The following is a 20,342-nucleotide window of genomic DNA, read 5'->3' as shown; positions in this document are numbered from 1 at the left end:
CATGTGTAAAGCAGGAAATGCCACAGTAAATAAAAAACAGTTTTGAGAAGCCTGTCACAGTTGCAGGTTGAGGATTGATCAGCTTGTTGTGCCAGTCCACAGAGAAATGCCTTATGGGTATTATGCAGATGAGCTCCAGCTGCACGCACAGCTGTTTACATGTAACACATCAATCAGACTGCGTAAAGCTGCTACACACATGAACTGAGGTGGCGTTGCTGTTTGGTTTTTGTTGATTTTTAAAGCTTTGTCAGTTATACTACACAGGGCTGCACACACTATGGCACAGAGGCTTCCCATCACCTTCACTGTCGTGGCCTATCTGCTGCTGTGACTAACTCAAACCACCACAACCGGAACTGTCCACCAGCTTCTTGGCAGTAATGAGAATATCAGATGAAGGAAGCCGCTTCCTACAAAGCCGCTTTGATTCAGATGACGTCTTTCCACCTGCCACAAGACGCAGATATATGACCGGGAACGGAGGAGATGCTGTGGACACTCTCACACACACACAGTCACACAGAGCTCATGAAGGTGTTTGAACCTTCTCCACCTGTTTGAAGTTGTCAGTTCTCTGGTGTGATTTAACTTTTTCACCTTTTCCAGGGTGAAAACTCTGGGAACGGCATCATGGGAGAACTAGTCGGGTTCCTCTAAACCTCTGAGATCAAAGCCGGCTCTGCTTACTGACTCCGGCTCCTGAGCATGTGGTCGGGCTCAGGTGTAACATCTCTGTAAACCACAACAGAACTGAAGATGGATATCGAAACAATGACACGACTAAAAACCATGACGAACATTATATGTTCATACTCACAGGTGCTCCAGTCTGTCAGTAAATGAAGGTCCTGTTGTGAGGTGGGAACTAAATAATGACCAAAATGAGCGTCTTCATCGTAAACATATCATCAATAAATCTAGCTACAATCGCTGGATGGGTTAGTTACAAGCAGCTTCAGAATAAAAGCATCTCTAACTGTAACTCATGAAAAATGTATTTTCTTTATTTTGTATTATCATCAATATCAGGTTTTCCCATAAGCACTTTGTTTTAACTTTTCTTTTTCCACTTATTTTAAATGACTACACAACATGCACTATTTAACTACTGTAAACCAAAACAAGTCACAACATCAGGCCCTCCTCAGTCCTCTACATCCACATTAATCATAACACATGACTCTGCCACTAGAGGGCTCCGTGCATGACATTACATCTGTCCTGACAACAGCTTCACCTGACACATTTCTGCAATATAACAATCATCTCCAGATGTTTTGTATAAATAAAAGTTTCTCTTGCCAACTGGTGCCTGATAACAGTGATCCAACATCATCCAACATGCTGTGGTTCACACCTACAGTGTGAGGGGCGTCTCACTCTGCCAGGACACTTCCTCTGCTGCACAGGAAGTGACACATTTTTCAAATTTCAGAGGAAACGACAGCGGTTTGCTGAGGATGGAGCTAAGAGAGTCCACCAGGATGAATATACAAAGGTCTGCTCTGCATGCATCTATCAAAAGCTACTGCCACATTGTAATACCAATGCCTCAACATGCCTAAACATGACTGAATCTCACTAAATATAAAACATATATTTAACTTGTCTGACTAAATATAAAAACTGTCTTCCACAAAAATACTACAATGTTGGGTTCAATTTTAAATACTGCACAAACAGTGTTTTGCAATTAAGCTTCAAGAGCATGATGACAGGTATAATAGTAGTAGTTATTATTTTTAGTATCGATTAATATGATCATTGTTTAGTCTTTAAAATGACAAACTCCTATCACAGTTTCCCAAAAGCCCAAGATGCTGTCTTTACACTACTCCTTCAGTCTCAGTAAAAGTCCAGTAAACTAAAATACATTCATTTTTTAAATTATATTATTATTATTGTTTAAATAAATAACTATCACATAAGACAACTGTGTCCTTTGTGTTAATAAGGCATTGCTTGGAAAGCTACCCTCCTGCCTGGCTTCTCTTTTAAAAATCAAATCCATCCTCACAGGAATGTTTATCACTTGAGACTCCTCAGATTGGTACAGAGCTTGACAAATTAGCTTTCAGGTTTTTTTGCATTAAATAAATGATACAAGTTACAGGAGGAGATATTCAAATTAGACAGGTATGTGTCGCTAGATCATTTCAAGTGTATGCTAGATGATATGGTTGTTTTACAGCGTCCCTGCTTTGGTTAATTGACAGATGTGATTTTATGATTTTATTTGCTGTTTATAATTCTTGATAGACATTGCTGCTACTTATGTTTTTTTATTGACTTTTTGTTCATTACTTGAAAGCGATTGCTTTTATATATTTTTATCCTTCTAACCCACTGAACATGAACTCTGGGCATTGCTGTAAAAGAGCTTCATGCTCAGTCAATTTCCCCTGAATAAACAATGGTTTGATTGATTGAGAAAACCAGACCATCCTCACAACTGAGAGGCTGGAACCAGAGAATGAGTGTTGGCATTATTTACTTAAAACATTTATTATTTTTTAATTATTTATTAAAACAGTTGCCAAATATTTTTCTGCCTATTGACTAATAGATTGATAATCTAACCATTTCAACTCTCTACTTTATAGAATGTAACGTCACCACAGTAGAGCTGAAACAATCAATCGTTTAATGAAAAAACAACTGGCAGCTATTTTGATGAATGATTAATCATTTCAGTCATTTTCAGGAGAAAATAATGAAAAATTCAATACATTCACAGCTTCCTATCTCTAAAATGTTTGGATTCGCTGCTTTTCTCTGTGTAATATCACAGTAAATCTATCAAATATCTTTGTGTCGTGGACCAAAGCTTGGACAAACACAAGGCACTTAAAGACGTCAAATTTTACACTGTGATGGACGTTTTTTTCTCAAGCCCGGTCTCACTCCATCAAAATTCGGCGCTTGGTCAGTGACTTGCTGCGTCAGAAACCAATGAAAAAAGGTGTCCTGTAACGTCAGCATGATACGCGGCCGGTTGACGTTATAGTTTAACAGTGCTCGGCAGCATAAGGGGGAAACGCGGCGGGACAAGGATGAAAGTGAAGGCGGCAAAAGTCCGATTTGGGCAGATGGGGGGTTGGATGGGTCCAACAAACACTGACTTTCACCCGAGAGAGTGGTGTTCGCGTCCCGTAAGATTCTAAAGCCAAACAATGTTCTTTTTTCCAAAACCTAACTACATGTTTTTGTTGTTGAAGGAAAAAGGACGTAGTGCTTTTATTTTGAAAGAGACTGTATGTAAATGTTCAATTTCCAGTGAAAACAGAAGTGTATTTTGAAAGAACAAAATGTATGTAACAGGCAGAACTTGACACAGTGTCCAAGAACGTCAACAACCAACACATCCAGGGTACCTTGCACGTCGTATGAGGACGTGGAAAGTCTATGACCAAACGTCAATATGAAACAAGGTCGGAGTGAGAATGCTAGTCTAAAAGTTTAATAAAATAATATTTCATGCTTTGATTTTTTTATATTGAACGCTGGGATAAACAGACCTATTTTAGTCAGAACTGCTTTACCCTCCAACTATTTATACTTCATCCAAGACTGCAGGCTGCATGTTTTCTAGTCTGGACTTTGTTTACTGAAGTATGATAGCTGAGCTCTTTGAGGATATTCCAGGAAAGTATTTCACATGAAAACACTGCAGATAAACCTCCCCTCTTCATCCTCCTCCTCCTCCTCCTCCTTAACCATTCTGTTGTTTCAATAAAGTGTGACCCATTAGGAAATACAATTCCAAAAACAGAAGAGGGACTGTGCACGTCTGAGTGAGTTAATCTCTTACAACATTAGACCAACAACCCTGGAACTCATTAAATATTAACGAGCAGTGTCCTGCCAGTAGAGAGCCTTCGCAATCTACTGTTGTGGACATCCCTGCAGTGTAAGTGGGGTAAAGCTAAAGCTGGAGTTACTCAAACTAATTCTAGCTTTTCCATACCACTTATTTGGCTCCAAAGTGATACATCTCTACACGTTTAACGAGTATATACAGTCAGAAGCTTTCAGATTAAACAGCAGTGTGAATATTAGTGTCAGGATATCAGACGATTGTGCTTAAAGCGTTTTATACACTGGTAAACCGCGCAGGGTCAGGTCAGCCCTCTCAAGAGCTTATGAGCAACCTGAATCTCTGGAGATTGATGGACGCGGAGGAGGGGAAGGACAGAGAGATCAGCAGCAGGAGAAATCCCCCTAAGGATCATCTGCAAACCTTTCACCTCGGCTAAACAACACACCATGGTTTATATCAGAGGAACGATGTTACAAGTGTAGCAGCGTTTTACTTTGCAAAGAATCTAAACGAGCACAGACTTTTCCTTCAGAGATGTACTTTCAATTCTAGCGTCCTGCTTCAGTTTGTAAAATCCAGCATGATGACAGAGGACCTTTGGGAAAATTAGAGCGTTTCTCACACTATGCTATTTGCATCTTAAGGAAGGTGTAATTACGGGTCCTAACAACCACAACAAACCCAAAGAAACAGACTAAAAGTAGAACTATGATTCATGTGTATAAAACGGAGCCTGTAATGGTGCGTAATCCCTTCCAGATGTGTGAATCTAGGAGGAGCACAGCTTAAATGTCAATTTATCTCCTCTATACAAGACTCACTTGCAGTGTGTGTGTGTGTGTGTGTGTGTGTGTGTGTGTGTGTGTGTGTGTGTGTGTGTGTGTGTTTGACTTAGTATGATCATGTGCGAGTGTGTAGGTCACTGCATGTGCAGCAGAGAGAGACAGAGTAAGACAGACTGAGGGAGGGAATCCAGTGGCGAGCTCTTAAAGCTGTATCACTTTTCTTTCTGGATCGCCTGATTCAAACTGTCATGTTGTTACAGGCGGAGTGAAGACGAGAGACCAACAGTCAGCGGCAGCACAGTCCACTAGTTCACAACTAGTTCATACGACGACATGTTATACCAAGTGTTCCAAGTTGTTCTGAATGGCCACAGTTGTGGTCATCGGAATCAGAAACAGGTTTACAGATAGGTTTGAACATACAGAGTTCATCTTGGTGATTTGGTGAATTAAAAATAAACAGTGCAAATTCGAAAGGGTAAAAAATAAAATGGAAAAAAATGACAATAGAAAATGTGCAAAAAAATAAGATGGGTCAAATAATAGTGCAAGAATGTGCAAAATATTGACGGGGATGTGCAAACGTTCACAGTCATGGGCTACATTCACACTGCAAGTCTTAGTGCTCAATTCACATTTATTGCTCTGATATGATTATTTATTTTTTTTATTTTTTTTGGCTGTTCACATTATTTTTTAAATGTGGCAAAGATCAGATTCTCGTGTGAACTGACCAGCCCGCATGTGCAAAAGCACAATAACAAAGACATCACATGCAGCGCATTGCTGTACGAAAGTAAACCAGGGCCTACTTTTACCTACGTCTGTCAGCGTCTGTCCACAAGACTCTCCTGACAGGACTAGCAGTTCAGGCGAGTGACTCAAAAGTCACTTGAATTCCAGTCAGATTTCATGTGGTAGCACGGTGATGCAGTGGTTAGCATTTTTAACTCACAGTAAGAGGGTTTCTGGTTCAAACCCGGGGTGGGGGAGCCCCTCCGTGCGGGGTTTGCATGTACTCCCCGTGTCAGAGTGGGGTTTTTCTGGGTACTCTAGCTTCCTCCCACAGTCCAAAGACATGCAGGTTAATTAGTGGCTCTAAATTGCCCATAGGTGTGAATGTGAGTGTGAATGATTGTCTGTCTCTATTTGTCAGCCCTGTGATAAACCCTTTTCAAACAGGAATTGTGCAAATTTGCAGGAAAGCCCAATCAGTCTTTTTTCAGCATTGGCAGTATAATAACAAAATCAGGGAGTGCAGCAAAATGCTGCCTATCTACTTCTGTTTATACAGAATGCGCCTTTTCGGGGCAATGGGGGGCGTGAGCAAGTAACAAAACGTGTAGCTTAGCATGTGACGTAAACAGTGACGTACTCCGAGGGAAGCCACGGCTGGTCAGTCCTTCGGCAATTCTCTCATAAGTCGGCCCGTTCTTCACCGTCCCCATTATCTGACAATTAATGGCCTCTTCGTTTGCGAGGGCAAGGAGGGCGCGCAATTCCTTGTCTCCGTAGGTTGCTCATCTTTACAGTGTCTGTCAGGTTTGCGTTTCCCTCTTGCTTCTAGCTGCTAATTCCTGCTATCAGCTATTTCCTGTTTATTCACCGGCAGTGGGTCGCACGTGCAGCGTCATCAACAGCTCCTCCCACAAGTCATCAACAGCCCCTCCCGTGGTGGAAGGGTGCCTCCGTCTTTTTAAACTAAAAGGGTTCCGCGAAGATGACTACCCTACGAAGCAGAAAATTGGGCACCTCGGATCAACTCGCCAATCCAGCTCTGTGTGTCTAAACGCTTGCAGCTCGCCGGCAAAACACACCAACATTCACGGAAAATCTGGCAGTGTAAAAGGGGACCAACATTCACGGAAAATCTGGCAGTGTAAAAGGGGCTGTAGTCTGGCAGCCTGTCCAGGGTGTACCCCACCTCTCGCCCAATGTCAGCTGGGATAGGCTCCAGCTCAAACAGATCTGAATCACATATGAGCAAAAAAGTCACTTTTGCCCGCAGCCTGAACTTAGCCATGAAGGGTCAGACAAGATACTGTTTAAATAGAGAGAGATACTGCCACACATTTTCCTGGAAGATATTATAATGTTGCACTTGGCTGTTCATGTCAAAAGTGACAGACACACTGGTGTAAAAAAGAAAGCTACAGGGTGCGGTTTAAATATGGCCGACCATGGTGTGAAGTGGGTGTGACTACATGTTTTTAACCAGCCTATGAAAAAGAATGAGTTGCTCTAATGGCACAAACTCTCAGTGTTGTTTAACAAAACATGCTGCTCAGAAAATGTTCTCATTTCCACACACTGATCATGTTTTCTGTCTCTTTCTTACTCTTCAAACCCACAGCTGTCATTTAGGAGTTTGTAAGTTGTGCATTAAGTTTTACTCAGTTGACATCTTGACAAAACAATGTAGGGGAGGCTAAAAAGAGACAACAAATAAGTAACATTATACTGCAGTATTTGATAAACATATACAGGTTGATTGCTTGTTCTTGCTCAAGATGTGGTAATGTGGTTTTATTTTAATGTTGCTGATTGTGTCACCCGAGAGCTGTTTGTTTAATGTACAAGTGTTTAATGTAATAAAATATTCAGTGAGATGCAGGCCAGGAAGATCTTCTTGGGAACATCAATAAAAATTCTTTCTTTAATGGAGTTTCTATTTGTATCAACATCAATCAATCACAGCTATTCATGCACAACAAAGTAATAAAGAGCCATATACAGGTGAGACTGTCTGAGCAGGTCACGTAACACGCGCTCGTATTGTTCATGACTCAGTCGTTCTTTATGCAAAGCAAACATTTGTACAGTGTCTTATCCTCCAGAGGTCGTCCCATTTTCACACATTAAACAGATGCAACATGATTAGTTGTAGAGAAACCTGTCAATCAATTTAGAAAAATAGGAATTACCATATGGGATTATGCAAACTACTGTGCAGGTAAACTAAAGTATATAACGCTATATTGCACATGCACACATTCACGTGAAAGTCTTAAACAAACCCTGGGAGACAGATTTATAATGGTTGTTTGTCTTACAGTCAAGTGCTACAGTCAATTAATGGGGATTGTCCACGAAACTATAAATAAATAAACTAAGATAAACCTGAACATTATGTACTCGCTGCCAGCGATTTAAATGTTACAGCTGAATATCACATTTTGATTAAATTCCCTCTCACAGCTCACATAAACAGATGCTTATATACAGGAGAAGTTAAACTGTTCCACTTATTTTCCACTTCTCTCCATTTTTGTTTGTTTCCTGCAGGAAGTCATCCTGATAACAAAGATTTGATTATTTAAGAAAAACAACCCGCCAGGCACACGCAGCCTGTAAAGAAGTTATCTGACAATATGATTTGCGATGAGTTCACTGGCATCATGTTTTCTCTGAATACCCATGAAACCTCACTCAGTGAGGAAGGGCGCTCCAGAAAAGGTGACAGTAAAATGGACAAAAAGAAGAGAAGGAACTTTGACTGAGCTGGTTTCAAACAACTGTGGGATTATCTTATAGCATAGGTAATCAAGAGGCCATGCATCTGCTCCAAAGAACCTGCCACCCTTAAAAAAACAACTATGGAACATTTAAAACATGTTAAGAGCTGATTTATTAACTGTAAAATCATCTTAATTTCATGTTCTTACAGAAGACATTTAAGTTATCCCTCCATCCATTTTCAACCGCTTATCCGAAGCCAGGCCGTGGGGGCAGCAGGCCAAGCAAAGCTCACCAGACGTCCCTCTCCCCGGCAACACTTTCCAGCTCCTTCTGGGGGACCTCAAGGCATTCCCAGGCTACATGAAATATGTAATCCCTCCAGCATGTTCTGGGTCTGCCCCGGGCCTCCTACCAGTGGGACATGCCCAGAACGCCCAGGAGGCATCCTGATCAGAAGCCCGAACCACCTCAACTGACCCCTTTCGACGTGAAGGACCAGCGGCTCTACTCCGAGCTCCCTCCGGATGTCCAAGCTCCTCACCCTGTCTCTTAGGCTGACCCTGCCACCCTCATTTCGACCACTGGTATCTGTGACCTCATTCTTTCAGTCACTACCCAGAGCTCATGACCATAGGTGAGGGTGGGGACGTAGATGGACCAGTAAATCGAAAACTTTGCCTTCTGGCTCAGCTCTCTCTGCACCACGACAGTCAGCTACAGCACCCACATCACTGCAGAAGCTGCACCAAACCGCTGATCCAGCTCACGCTCCATTCTACCCTCACTGGTGAACAAGACCCCAAGATACTTGAACTCCCCTGCTTGAGGCAGTAACTCTCTCCAACCCAGAGGGGGCAATCCACCAGTTTCCGGCAGAGAACATTGGTCTCAGATTTGGAGGTGCTGACTCTCACCCTAACAGCTTCACACTTGGCTGCAAACTGCCCCAGTGCATGCTGGAGGTCAACAGAATCACATCATCTGCAAAAAGCAGAGATGCAATCTGAGGTAACCAAACTGGGCCTCTTCCTCCCCCCCAGCTGCACCTTGAGATCCCGTCCGAGAATATCACAAACAGGATCAGAGACAAGTGAGAGCCCTGGCGGAGGCCAACACCCACTGAGAACGTGTTTGACTTCACGCTGAGTATGTGGACACAGCTCTCACTTTGGTTATAAAAGGACAGGATGGCTCATAGCAGCGACCGTGGTACCCTGTATTCCCGCAGTGCCCCCCACAAGACTCTCCTTGGGACACGGTCGTGAGCTATAAGTTATGTACAAGCAAATTCTTAGATGACAGGGGGGTGAAATAAATACTAGGAGTAATAAATAACCTGTCTCAATTCAACGGGTCAAGGTGTGGCCTTCAGAGGACTGACCAGAAACTGAGGCTGCATGTCCTCCCCAGAAAAAACAGTCCAGCCTCATGCCAAAAAAAAAACTGAGGTGCATTCAGGTGGTCCTTGTAGACATTTTTAAGTTAACAACCAGGAAGTGGTTAAATGCTTGTTGTAAAATTAGATGGTACCTGAGTTGAAAGTACGAGCTGTGCTGTCTGTTTTGAACATCAAATCAACACATAATAAAAATAAGACAAAACAAATGTATCAGTTTAAAATAATAAATGGTAATATTTAACAATTATAATGTGTATAGACAATAATGACGTCTGTGTGATGATTAGCATCCTGTTAAGGCTACTAACAGGAACACTGCAGGCGTATTCTCCATTATTTACACTTTGCAGTAAATTTTCAATGGCCCAGTTAATACAATATCAGCAATAACCACATGTGCAGCCATGTATGATATGAATACAGCTGAATTTCATTCCTGTCTCACAGAAGAAAACGAAAGGACATGACTGATTTATCCAGACTCAAGCTGAGAGAGGAGGGAAGTGCTGCAACAAGACGTGTTTGTGACATTTAAAATATGAAGTGACTCTATGTACAGTAACGTGCTGCCTGTTTGCTGCTTGGACTGCTTCATGGAGAACATGATGTCTGTGAACTCTACAAGAGACAACGTACTGTACTTAAATACCCTGCAGGCTCTCCATGCTTATTACTGATAATGTAACTGGCATGCAGTGGAGGAGTATACTGCATCTCTTCATGAGCTAACTGAGCAGACATGGTTTACTCTCCCTTATCAGCTGAGAATTCCTTTCAGGCTGAGGTAGTTTCTAAAAGTTAGGCTCTTCTTCACAAACTGTATAACAGATACACACAATCTGACCACACTCTGACACTACCTCAAACACAAATAAATTGTGCGTGTGTGTGTCTGGGGTCAGACAAGACTTCCTGGCTCCCTGTGGGGTAACACCTGTTTTCTGCACCACTGAAATAATGCATGTCTCCAGCCTCCAGAGAAACAGACAAACATCATAACTCACACACACACACTAAATTTTGAGTTCATAAATTTCAGTTTCATATCTTAAAAAAAAAAAAAGGTATAGTAGTATGCAGGAATTGTCGGCTTCTGTTTATGAACTGTATCACCAGTGATAGTGAAGCTTTGTCCACATTAAGTTTTGCCTTGCTTTATTTATGTTTTGTTTTTTTCCAGCACTATGTCCATGATTTTTTGTAGCTTCCTCTTGGATGCATGAGGCTTACGCACTGGCACATGATCACTACTTGATAAAGTCTCGACCTCACCTGCACACTGTGCCTAGGAACCACTTAGGAAAATTCTACACTACGAATCACATTCACCCACTTACACACATACACTGGTGACTTGCTACTCAGTTTTGTACACACTCACACATTTACTTTGGCATGTGGACTGGAGGAGCCGGGGATTGAGCTGCCAATCCTCCAACTAGTGGATGACCCACTCTACCTCCTGAGCCACAGCCGTCCCTTACTTTTATGCAAAATGACAAACATTCACCAGCTTCTGTTCTGATTCAAAATGCAAATAATCACTAGTTTTATTAACCTTCTATAATTAAAAAATAATAATTTCTTGGGGTTCTGGAGTGCTGATCAGACAAAACAAGACATCTTAAGGTGTAATTTTGGACCTTCAAAACGGTGATGGACGTTTTTCAGACCACAAAAGTAACTGACTGATCGAGAAGATCACCAGTAGATTATTGAGCTGCAGCAATTCTTTGATGTATTTGTTGTCAACTATCAAATTAATTGCTAACTAATTTAATAATCAATTAATGGGTTTTAATAACTTTTTATGGAAAAAAAAATCAAAATTCTTTGATTCGAGCTTCTAAAATATGAATATTTTCTGGTTTCTTTACTCCTCCATGAGAGCAAACTGAATATCTTTGGGTTGTGGACTAAATAAGGCAATTGAGGATCAGAATTTTGGGAAACACTGATTGACATTTTTCACCATTTTCTGACCCTTTATGAACCAAACAGCTACTGAATTACTTGAGAAATGAATCGACAGATTAATTGACAATGAAAATATTTGTTAGTTGCAGCCCTTCTGACACAGTACCTGAATTTCAACACCACTATCAGATTGATTTGACACCGTACTTTGGGAATTATAAGCACATTGTGATACAAATTCAATTTTTCATGTAAAACGGAAGCCAACCCTCTCTAATGTTTAACGTCTAAACACAAGCAGTTACAAGGCCTTTGCTTTGATAAAATACAGCCTAAAATTTTGATTTAAATCAGGAACAATCTGATCCAGCAGTAAGTAAGCAGGATTGCAGATCTGACCTGACATTTGCTTTTGATACTGTGTTACAGGCACATGAGGTTTGATGTCCAGTCTAATAAAAGTCCAAATAAATAGTGACCAAAAAAACCCTCAACTTTTACATGGCTCCAGTTAACTGAATGGGAATCCTAACAATGAATGCCTCTGACTGCTGGAGTATCATATCCACAGTACTGATGGATGTTTCTTGTTACTCGTCTGGTCTGCGCTCCATTCCAGCCTCATTGTTACAACACCTGAGGCAAAGTCTCTGAATTACAGCCGTTTGTTCAAGCTTAAATGACTCGAGCTGCTTGTGTGCGGTGTCACTGCTCCTCCACTGGTATGCCGCCATTGTTAGCAATGTTAGCACATCACTCCATCAAGACCAAAGCTAAATGCCAATGTATAAAACCTTAAAAAATGTATGCAGCACATGCCAACAACTCTATTTACACAATTTCTTTGAAGATATCCAGCCACTGTTTGCTCCGAAAGAGGTTTAACATATGAAGATAAGAACATACAAACCATTGCTGATTAAAACACAGAGCTCATGAAGGGATGGTGGATGTAGATGGAAAAGTAAAAAGCAGAAGCTAGAGAGAGAAAGAGGAGAGAAAGCTGCAGCATTCATGTCACAAGCTGTTGACAAGCCTTTCAGGGATATACTTACACAGCCACTAAATCAAGACTGACAAAATCTTCATACTTAAGAAAATATAAGGGACTTGCATTCTGGGACGAGCACATCACAGAGGAGATCTGTGTCTACAAAGCCGTCACATCCTCTCTGGATGTGTGTGTAAACCTTCTTAACTGTGCAAAGAGATCAGAGACACAATTTCAGTGACACAACTTAGTGCAAGCTCCACAAAGCAGAGTCAGTTTTAAGAAGGAGCTTGTGATTCAGATCACAGGGTGTAACATACAGAGTGCTGAGGTTACAGGACCACTCACTGCATTTAGTTTTCACTGTCTGATTATCTGCCGTTACCACATCTGGAGCCATGAAAGAGAAACAGCTAATGCTAGTTAGCCCCACTTCATGTGCGTTTCCATCCACCTGTTTTTATGCTTATTTAAAATTTCTAGAAAGAAAAATAGGCTAAATATCAAAAAAGTTTTTAGACTTGGCTGTCATGGAAAAGTTGGTGAATCCATAAAAACAAAGTGCAGACTTAATGAATAAACTATGATGTACATGAATCATGTTAAACTTTACACAAACTCCACTGAAGGCATGAAAAAACAGCAACAGACGAAAACATCAGAGCGGCATGGAGCGATGACAAGACAGTGACATTCTGCATGAATTAATAATTAACGCCATATTTCCATCAAGTTTTCTACAACTGTTTATCTCAATGTGCTCAACTCAAAATGTCTGCATAACGGTATTGAATGGTTCATATTTCATTACACAGACTTTGCAAAGATGTGCCAAATTTGAAGAAATTCTCTCAAGGCATTCTTGAGATATCTAACTCAGGAGAATGGGATGAATAGACGGAAAACCTGAAAACATAATGACTCCGGCCATGGCGACTGCAGGCAAGGAGGCATAAAAATTAAGCAAAAACTGCTTTGATTTTCTTTTGCTGCCTCCACTGCTGCAACAGTGTCTGGTAGGCAATGGTCTTGTTCAGACTGTCGGCCCATATCCATTTTTTGGCATACCCAAGTTGATTTTAAAAAGCCTAGACAGCAGAAAAAACAATTGGATTTCTATAAATTCTAAAGTGTCTTTTGCGTCAGTCACGAAGAAACCAACAACAACAACAACAACAACAACATGTAATCTACAGTAAAGAAGGTGCTGAGCAGAATCCATGCGGCTACACTTGCACAGTGCTGTAGAGGACAACATGAAGAACAACAGTCTGTGCACAGTCGCCGAAAGAAATGGTCTGCTGGCACTTTGGGGGGGGCTTCTGTACAGGCAGAGATGGAGGAGGCAAAGATCTCCCTTTCTGATGCTTCTGTATTAAAAAGCTGCATCACTAGCGTAGCAACGTAGATCGATGCTTACATCTTTACCACATCAGTCCATGCGCCATAGGTTGTTGCTGCTGGACACACTGATCTGATCACTTGCATATAACAGAGTGGACTGTCTGTCTTGAATATCTGATTTGAGAAACAAATCTGATTTGCCTGCAACCTAAATGTAGCCATGGTGACCCTGAAGTTGCACTCCGAGTTTTGCTCACTTCAGCAGGACAGACGCTAACTCTCCTGAAGGTTTGAAAGGTTCAACAGAAGGTCTCCCTAATCACAAGACCACCCTGTCACCAAGGAAGTGAGCAGGGTGGTGGGAGAAAGCAAGAAGTGACCTGAGAGGAGAAACAGGAGCAAAATGGAGAGTTTGATGTATAGCAGTCTGGTTGTTTGATCGGGGTGTACCAGTGAACTCCCGGCCCCACCTCTCAGGAATGCCTGGCATCCAGCAGGCAGCCCTGATTCCCTCTGGCTGGGTTCAAGTGAAGGCGAGATCTAAGGCGACCGAGGGCCATTTGTCCTGGAGATCAGACAGACACCCAGACAAACCCACCCATGATCAGAGCACCATAAACTCCTTTTAGGTGCTGGAGGGGTTTCTGGTGCACTTAGAAAGGTGAAATGCCAAAGTATAATGCTCAGTGTAAAACACAGTGTTGTTCACACCTGTTCTTAGATGTATTTCAGTCTCTGATGCATTCACTGTACTTTCTCTTGCTCAAGTATCATTTTAATAACGTTATATGACCTGATGTACAACCTTTGCACCTTTACGGACAGAAAGCTGTTTTCAGATGCTCATTAAAATACAGAGACAACACTATGAAGACAAAACCTTTTAACCTGTGAGCTGGATTCAACTGATGATAACAGACAAGAGACACACCGGTGGGTCAAAGAGTACTCCCTCTTTGTACTTTAACCTTAAAATTATGCCATAAATCTATTCATCATTCACACAGGCCTCTGTAAGCAAAGTACAGTTAATGTTACATTTGAAGTGACCACAGCCCGCTGGAGGAGAGAAAGGAAAACGTTCTGTTCATTCACTGAGTGTATTTGCGTTTAATGTGTACTTTTGTGAGCATTTATTTCAGTTTGAATAGGCCTGAGAGTTTCAAAGTGAGCGCAAAGGTAAAGACATGAAAACTAAACCACGACAATGAAAAGTATATTAGTGAACAGCTGAATCAGGTGAGTGAATCCTGCTTCTGGATGATCAGTGATCATGATCAATGATCAGTCAAAATTAACACTTATTCCAGTGTTAAAGTCTACGTTTGTTGTGTAAATAGCGAGGTCTCTCACATCCCTGTCATTCCTTCCCAATCTGAAGTAAGAACTTAATTAAAACCCAGACTCAAAACCACTGGAGTGTAATATTTCACCTCTTCACCACAGGAATGCCCAGACTTCATTCAGGTGGTTTTCCTTCTGCATTCCTCAGTGGGAGCAACACACCTGTGGAGCTCTAGTGTGCCACAGTGACAACCTGCCTACCTGCACACACCGATACAGTTTCCACCTCCAGTGCTAAGGTGATGTGGCCTCCTGTAATGTGACCCACAGCTCTTTGGAGGGGAGAGGAGAGAGATCTGATCCATCTCTGACCGGTTCTGCATGGGAGCCCAGCAGACTGTGAGGCACAATGGAGGTCTTGTGAGCTACTCAGATAGTCAAAGAGTATCCCCCTACTTTAATTACAGGTGAGGAGAATCTGACAATTTGTGCGAGAAACTAATGACAAAGCTGTGAAGGCGACTCAGGACATCTTTCATTTCTACAATCAGGGTGCTGCAGCAGTCTTTACAAAGTGTTTCCACAGGAGTTTAGAATAATTACAAAACCATACATTAAAAATCTCCCATGGTGCAACACTGGTCTGATCATATGTCAAACAAACTCCTGTTCTGCAGACACAAAGCAGCGTTAGCGCTGAGCTCGTGTCCCAGGGGTCGTGACTTCAGCTCTGGAGGTCAAGCGCTCACTGCGGAGCCACTAATGGACATACAGTACACCAGAAATGCAACGATGCTACACTGAAACTAAACCGATGTTATATAATGCAGTTAATGATTTCCCCAGAGAATAAGCACTGCGAGCTTTGTCAAATATTGTGTGTGAGCGAGGGGAGCGAACGTGAGCGTGTGTGTGTGTGTGTGTGTGTGTGTGTGTGTGGAAAGAGACATCTGAGGTGAAACTCCTCTGACTTGAAATGAGAAACATGATTTCAGTATTCACTCAGGCGTCACAGAACATCCAGATTTGGCCAACAGGAAGAACAACAAAAACCATGCACAGTACACTGGAGACACTTGGGAGAAAAAAATAAGTTTGAATCAGTGGCTGCATCCCTCTCCCTCTAGCTGTCTCTCAGACAGATGCAGATGCAGCAGACCATGGGCAATGGGTCAAGCTCATCTAACACGCAGGGAGCACTTCCAGAAATAACCCCAGCTGCCCGTGAGTGGTGTCACAAACAAAGCATCCCTCAGTAAACGTAAACAACATTGCTTTACAGGAAGAAGCAGAGCTGGAGTGATTAGTTAATTAAATGATTAGCTGATCGACAGATAAAATATGTCAACATGTCGACATGCAAAAAAAAAAAAAATTCATATTGCGATTATTTTTGATGGAGATTGCAATTGTAATATGTGTCGCCATTTTAGTAGTGAGAATTTTTGCATTTAATTTTCACTGAAAAAAATATAATATGATGATATGATTTTTGCTGGGGTCTGTACCAAACAAGCATGTTCTTTTACGTTCCGATTATGAATAATAGGCGGGGGCATATCTGTAGCACCACAATGCTGCATTTATAATGGCATGTTGTGACACATGTTACCCTTAGCAAAAAATTACAGCTCCTGCAATTTGGATATAGCCATTTAAGCATTCTCGGAACCCATCGTCTGTATTCGGCGTCAGACGGCAATACAGCCTCTGGGGGCAGACCCCCGATTTTTTGGCATTCCAGTTTGAGGAGGCAAATTTCCGTTTCCGACTTCCGTTTGTATATAAGTAAATATGCTGAACCATTGTGATGGATTCAGAGTTTGCAGTGACGCCAATTATGTTCCGTCTTGTTAGTTCACTGCGCGGAGCGTTTCACCTGGCAACAACTGCAGCCGGCTCAAACGTGATTGGTCAATATCACGCGGACTACAAACCGCTTAGCACCGGAAATCAGGGCTCTTCCGCTCTTCTTCCGGAGGCAAGATCTCCGGGGTTTGCCTACGGAATCTACATTCACTGAATGTAGAGTCCGTATATAGAGACTGCCATTTAAGTAATAGTTCTATTAAGTGTGCAGCTCTCACAAACGTAGGGAAATACTGCAACACATTCTCAGGTTCCAGTGACTCCAGTGGTAACATTTACTGCTTCTATTTCTCATATATCACCGTAAACTTAAAGGTCCGGTGTGTAAGATTTAAGGGGATTTAGTGGATTCTAGGAGGTTTTTCCCGGGAGCTGAATGTGCTCACCTTATTTCTGACTCACACATTCAGGAGGTTTTTACTGGGAGCTGAATTAACCGCAGAGGTCTCTTTCTCTCCAAAACAAACTCCTCAGTGATTTAAACTGGTAAAAACACTGAATAAAGCAGTTTCACGTTACAATATATTGTTGACGCTTTCTGGCATGCCTGATACGGGCCGCTGACCTAGCACCTGCTCCTCCGTCCTCACCTTTTTTTCTCCGATAACTTCAGATCCAGACGTTCAGCAGGTTTTTTACATGAGCTAAATTATCAGCAGAGCTCTCTTCCTCTCTAAAGCAAATAAACTGCGTGAGTTAAACTGGTAAAAACACTGATTAAAGCAGTTTCACGTAAAAAAAAAGCAAAGTTTTTCCGATGATGCTCATCGCGGAGGGCTGCTAACTACAATGGCCGACATGAAAAGGAAAACGCAAATGCCTGTTGATATTCTCATTCATCCAGGTCATAGTTGTCTCAAGGCAACTGAATCGAACGCAACTGGACTTGCAAATGGCCCTGTCTAGAGACAGTGTTTGGTTTCTCTGATCTGGGCTACTGTAGAAACATGGCGGTGCAACACGGCAATCTCCGTGGGCGAGGACCCGCTCCCTAGATATAAACAGCTCATTCCAATGCAACAAAAACACAATTCGTATTTTCATGTGATTATACACAAAAGAAAACACTCTAACCCGGCCTATTATTTGCTTAAATCACTGAAATCAATGGGTCTATATTTGGGACAGGCCTTTAATTCCTTTCACACAAAACTGCTGCTCAGCAAAGATGGGAAATATGATCTAACTGTTTGTTTAAACCAGTATGAACATTACTTTTATAAGCTTCAGATAATATATCAATTATGAATCAATAATTTGATCTAGCTCCGACAGATCAGAGACAGAGAGTTACAGCACAGGGCATACCGACACAACCGAAGTTTATCCTGTTGGACCCTTACCAACCAAAGAAAATATGAATAACTTACAGGGTAATCGAGGAATGGACACATAATTTGAGGTAGCCAACAACCTGCTTTTATACATCTGAAGACAATCTATTAAAAAAATGAACTGCTTGGCAACCAGACCAGGCGTCTAACTGAGACAGATGTTTATTTGTCAAAATGTGTAGCCACACCAGGCCAGTAAAAGGAACTGGGCTTTTAATTTAAGTTTTATGGTATTATATTTCATTCAATTTCTGCCATTATATCCCCCTAAATCCTACACACTGGACCTTTAACATCTTTGAGTTTTGAACTGTAATTTTTTGACACTTCCTGAACCAAATTATCGATAAAGTGAAGAAAATTATACATAAATTAATTGATAATGAAAATAATTGGTAATTGAAGCCCTAGAAAGAGAGAAGCAGTGTGAAAATCTAAACCACAGATGGGACACTGCTACTATCAGTAGAGAAAACAACAAGCCACATAGGGCGACAGTGGCCTTTGAGCCTTTGGCAGAGAAAGTAAAGGTATCATGTCAGAGGAGTGGCAGCAGACAGTTTGTGTGTGTGTGTGTGTGTGTGTGTGTGTGTGTGTGTGTGTGTGTGTGTGTGTGTGCTTTAAGTGCTGAGTGCAGATGAAGCTCTGGAGCTGGCGGTCTTTGTAAGTGGCCTAATCTGTGACCCCGCAGGTCTGACCCACAGTGGCTTTAGCAGCAATGTTAGACAAATGAGGGCAGGAGGACTGTCAGGGCAGCTTCATGTCAAAGTGTGTGGAAACTCCAGGCTGCTGTTGGAGGAGAAGATGAGCAGCACAGCAGCACCGTGCGTTCCTCCCTCTGCCCTACTTCACACACGCATCACCATTTTGTTATGTGCCCATAATGCTGTGCCACATGGCAATTATAAAACAACTTCCACTGGGACTCTTTTGTGCGTGAGCGTTAATCTCACTCACACACATGGAGACACACACACAGGAGGATACTGGGGGCTTGGATCAGTTTTCTCTTACCTTGACGCACAGTTTTCAACCTGACAGGACCTTTGCAGCAGTTAATCACAGTTAAAATGTCATAGAGAGGTAATCCAGACACAGGCAGCCCTTCCACCTCCAGCAGCAGCTCCCCGTCGCACAGTTTACCGTCCTGGTAAACCACAGCATCCTCCCTAACTTGCCCGATGTACGGAAACTCTCCATTCTCCGCTCCGCCGCGCAGCTCCACATTCAGCTCCCCGCACGCGTCCCGGATCACCAGGCAGTCGTTGACTTTGTTGATCCAGTGGTTTTTCTTCTGAATGACTTTTGACATGATGACTCTGCTCCAACAACCCGTTAATTCCGCGGGATGGTGTAAAAACCATAGCACAGAGACAGTCCCAGCAGGCAGAAAACTTCAGGTTGTTCGGGTGTCACTCCAAGTTGGAACATTTTCACCCTCCTCCTGAGCCAAGCCATGCTGCTCCCCGGCGCTGAGGAAAGATCCCAGTGGATCAAAATCCAGATTGCTGTCGCTTCTGTTGTTGTTTCCGCATCTTTGACAACAACACGCGCTCTGATTCCTCTCTGGCTGTTCCTCTACTGTCCGCTTTGCATCCAAACACTCTTATCCTTATTAATCTTCAAGTTTCTGTCGAGTATTTTCCCTTTTTTAAACTTTCCACAAGCAAACATTTACCTATCCCGTGTGCAGGTTGGGCTATTCACGCACCCGGCGGCGCCTTTAAGCAGGTAACGCGACAAGTTCATCCTCTGCTCCTGCGCTGTGGATGGAGGAATAGTGGGAGGGGGGCGCATGCGTCCAGCTGCTACTCCACGAGGGAAAATCCTCCCCGACCCCACACCTACCGGGTCCTGAAGCTCCTCCCCGCACGAGTTTCCAAACGGATTACAGCGATCTCCGCGTCTAATCCCCCCAGGAGCTCCAGCATTTAGTCCTTATTCATAAATAATGGAGCCTCACCACAGAGCCCACTTTCCCTCTGCAGAGAGCAGAGCTGCAGCTTTGCGGAGGCTGATGGTTCAAACTCCAAACCAGAAGGTGCCAGAGGAGCCAGGAGGAGACTTTATTCAGGCACACTTTCATTATGAAGGTGACATGCTCAGAGCAAAAGCTCCAGGACAAGTTTAAATGAGT

General features: G+C 42.4%; 1 protein-coding gene across 12 annotated transcripts in view; it reads right to left on the bottom strand.

Moving 5' to 3' along the window:
• The window catches only part of LOC126403239 (membrane-associated guanylate kinase, WW and PDZ domain-containing protein 1-like), a 140,001-nt gene extending 120,014 nt beyond the window's left edge, over positions 1–19,987 (bottom strand). For 6 of the 12 annotated variants that reach the window (XM_050065795.1, XM_050065798.1, XM_050065797.1 and 3 more), the window contains exon 1: positions 19,220–19,983. In XM_050065795.1, the coding sequence (XP_049921752.1) occupies positions 19,220–19,517 (298 nt within the window). In that variant the 5' untranslated portion in view covers positions 19,518–19,983. Of the gene's footprint in view, positions 1–19,219 lie in introns of all 12 variants that reach the window. The other 6 variants (XM_050065800.1, XM_050065799.1, XM_050065802.1 and 3 more) reach the window with 2 other exon arrangements.
• Positions 19,988–20,342: the final 355 nt, after the last annotated feature.

Source organism: Epinephelus moara, chromosome 16 (assembly GCF_006386435.1).
Source record: "Epinephelus moara isolate mb chromosome 16, YSFRI_EMoa_1.0, whole genome shotgun sequence".
Taxonomy (NCBI): domain Eukaryota; kingdom Metazoa; phylum Chordata; class Actinopteri; order Perciformes; family Serranidae; genus Epinephelus; species Epinephelus moara.
This window is presented reverse-complemented; position numbering and strand designations above follow the sequence as displayed.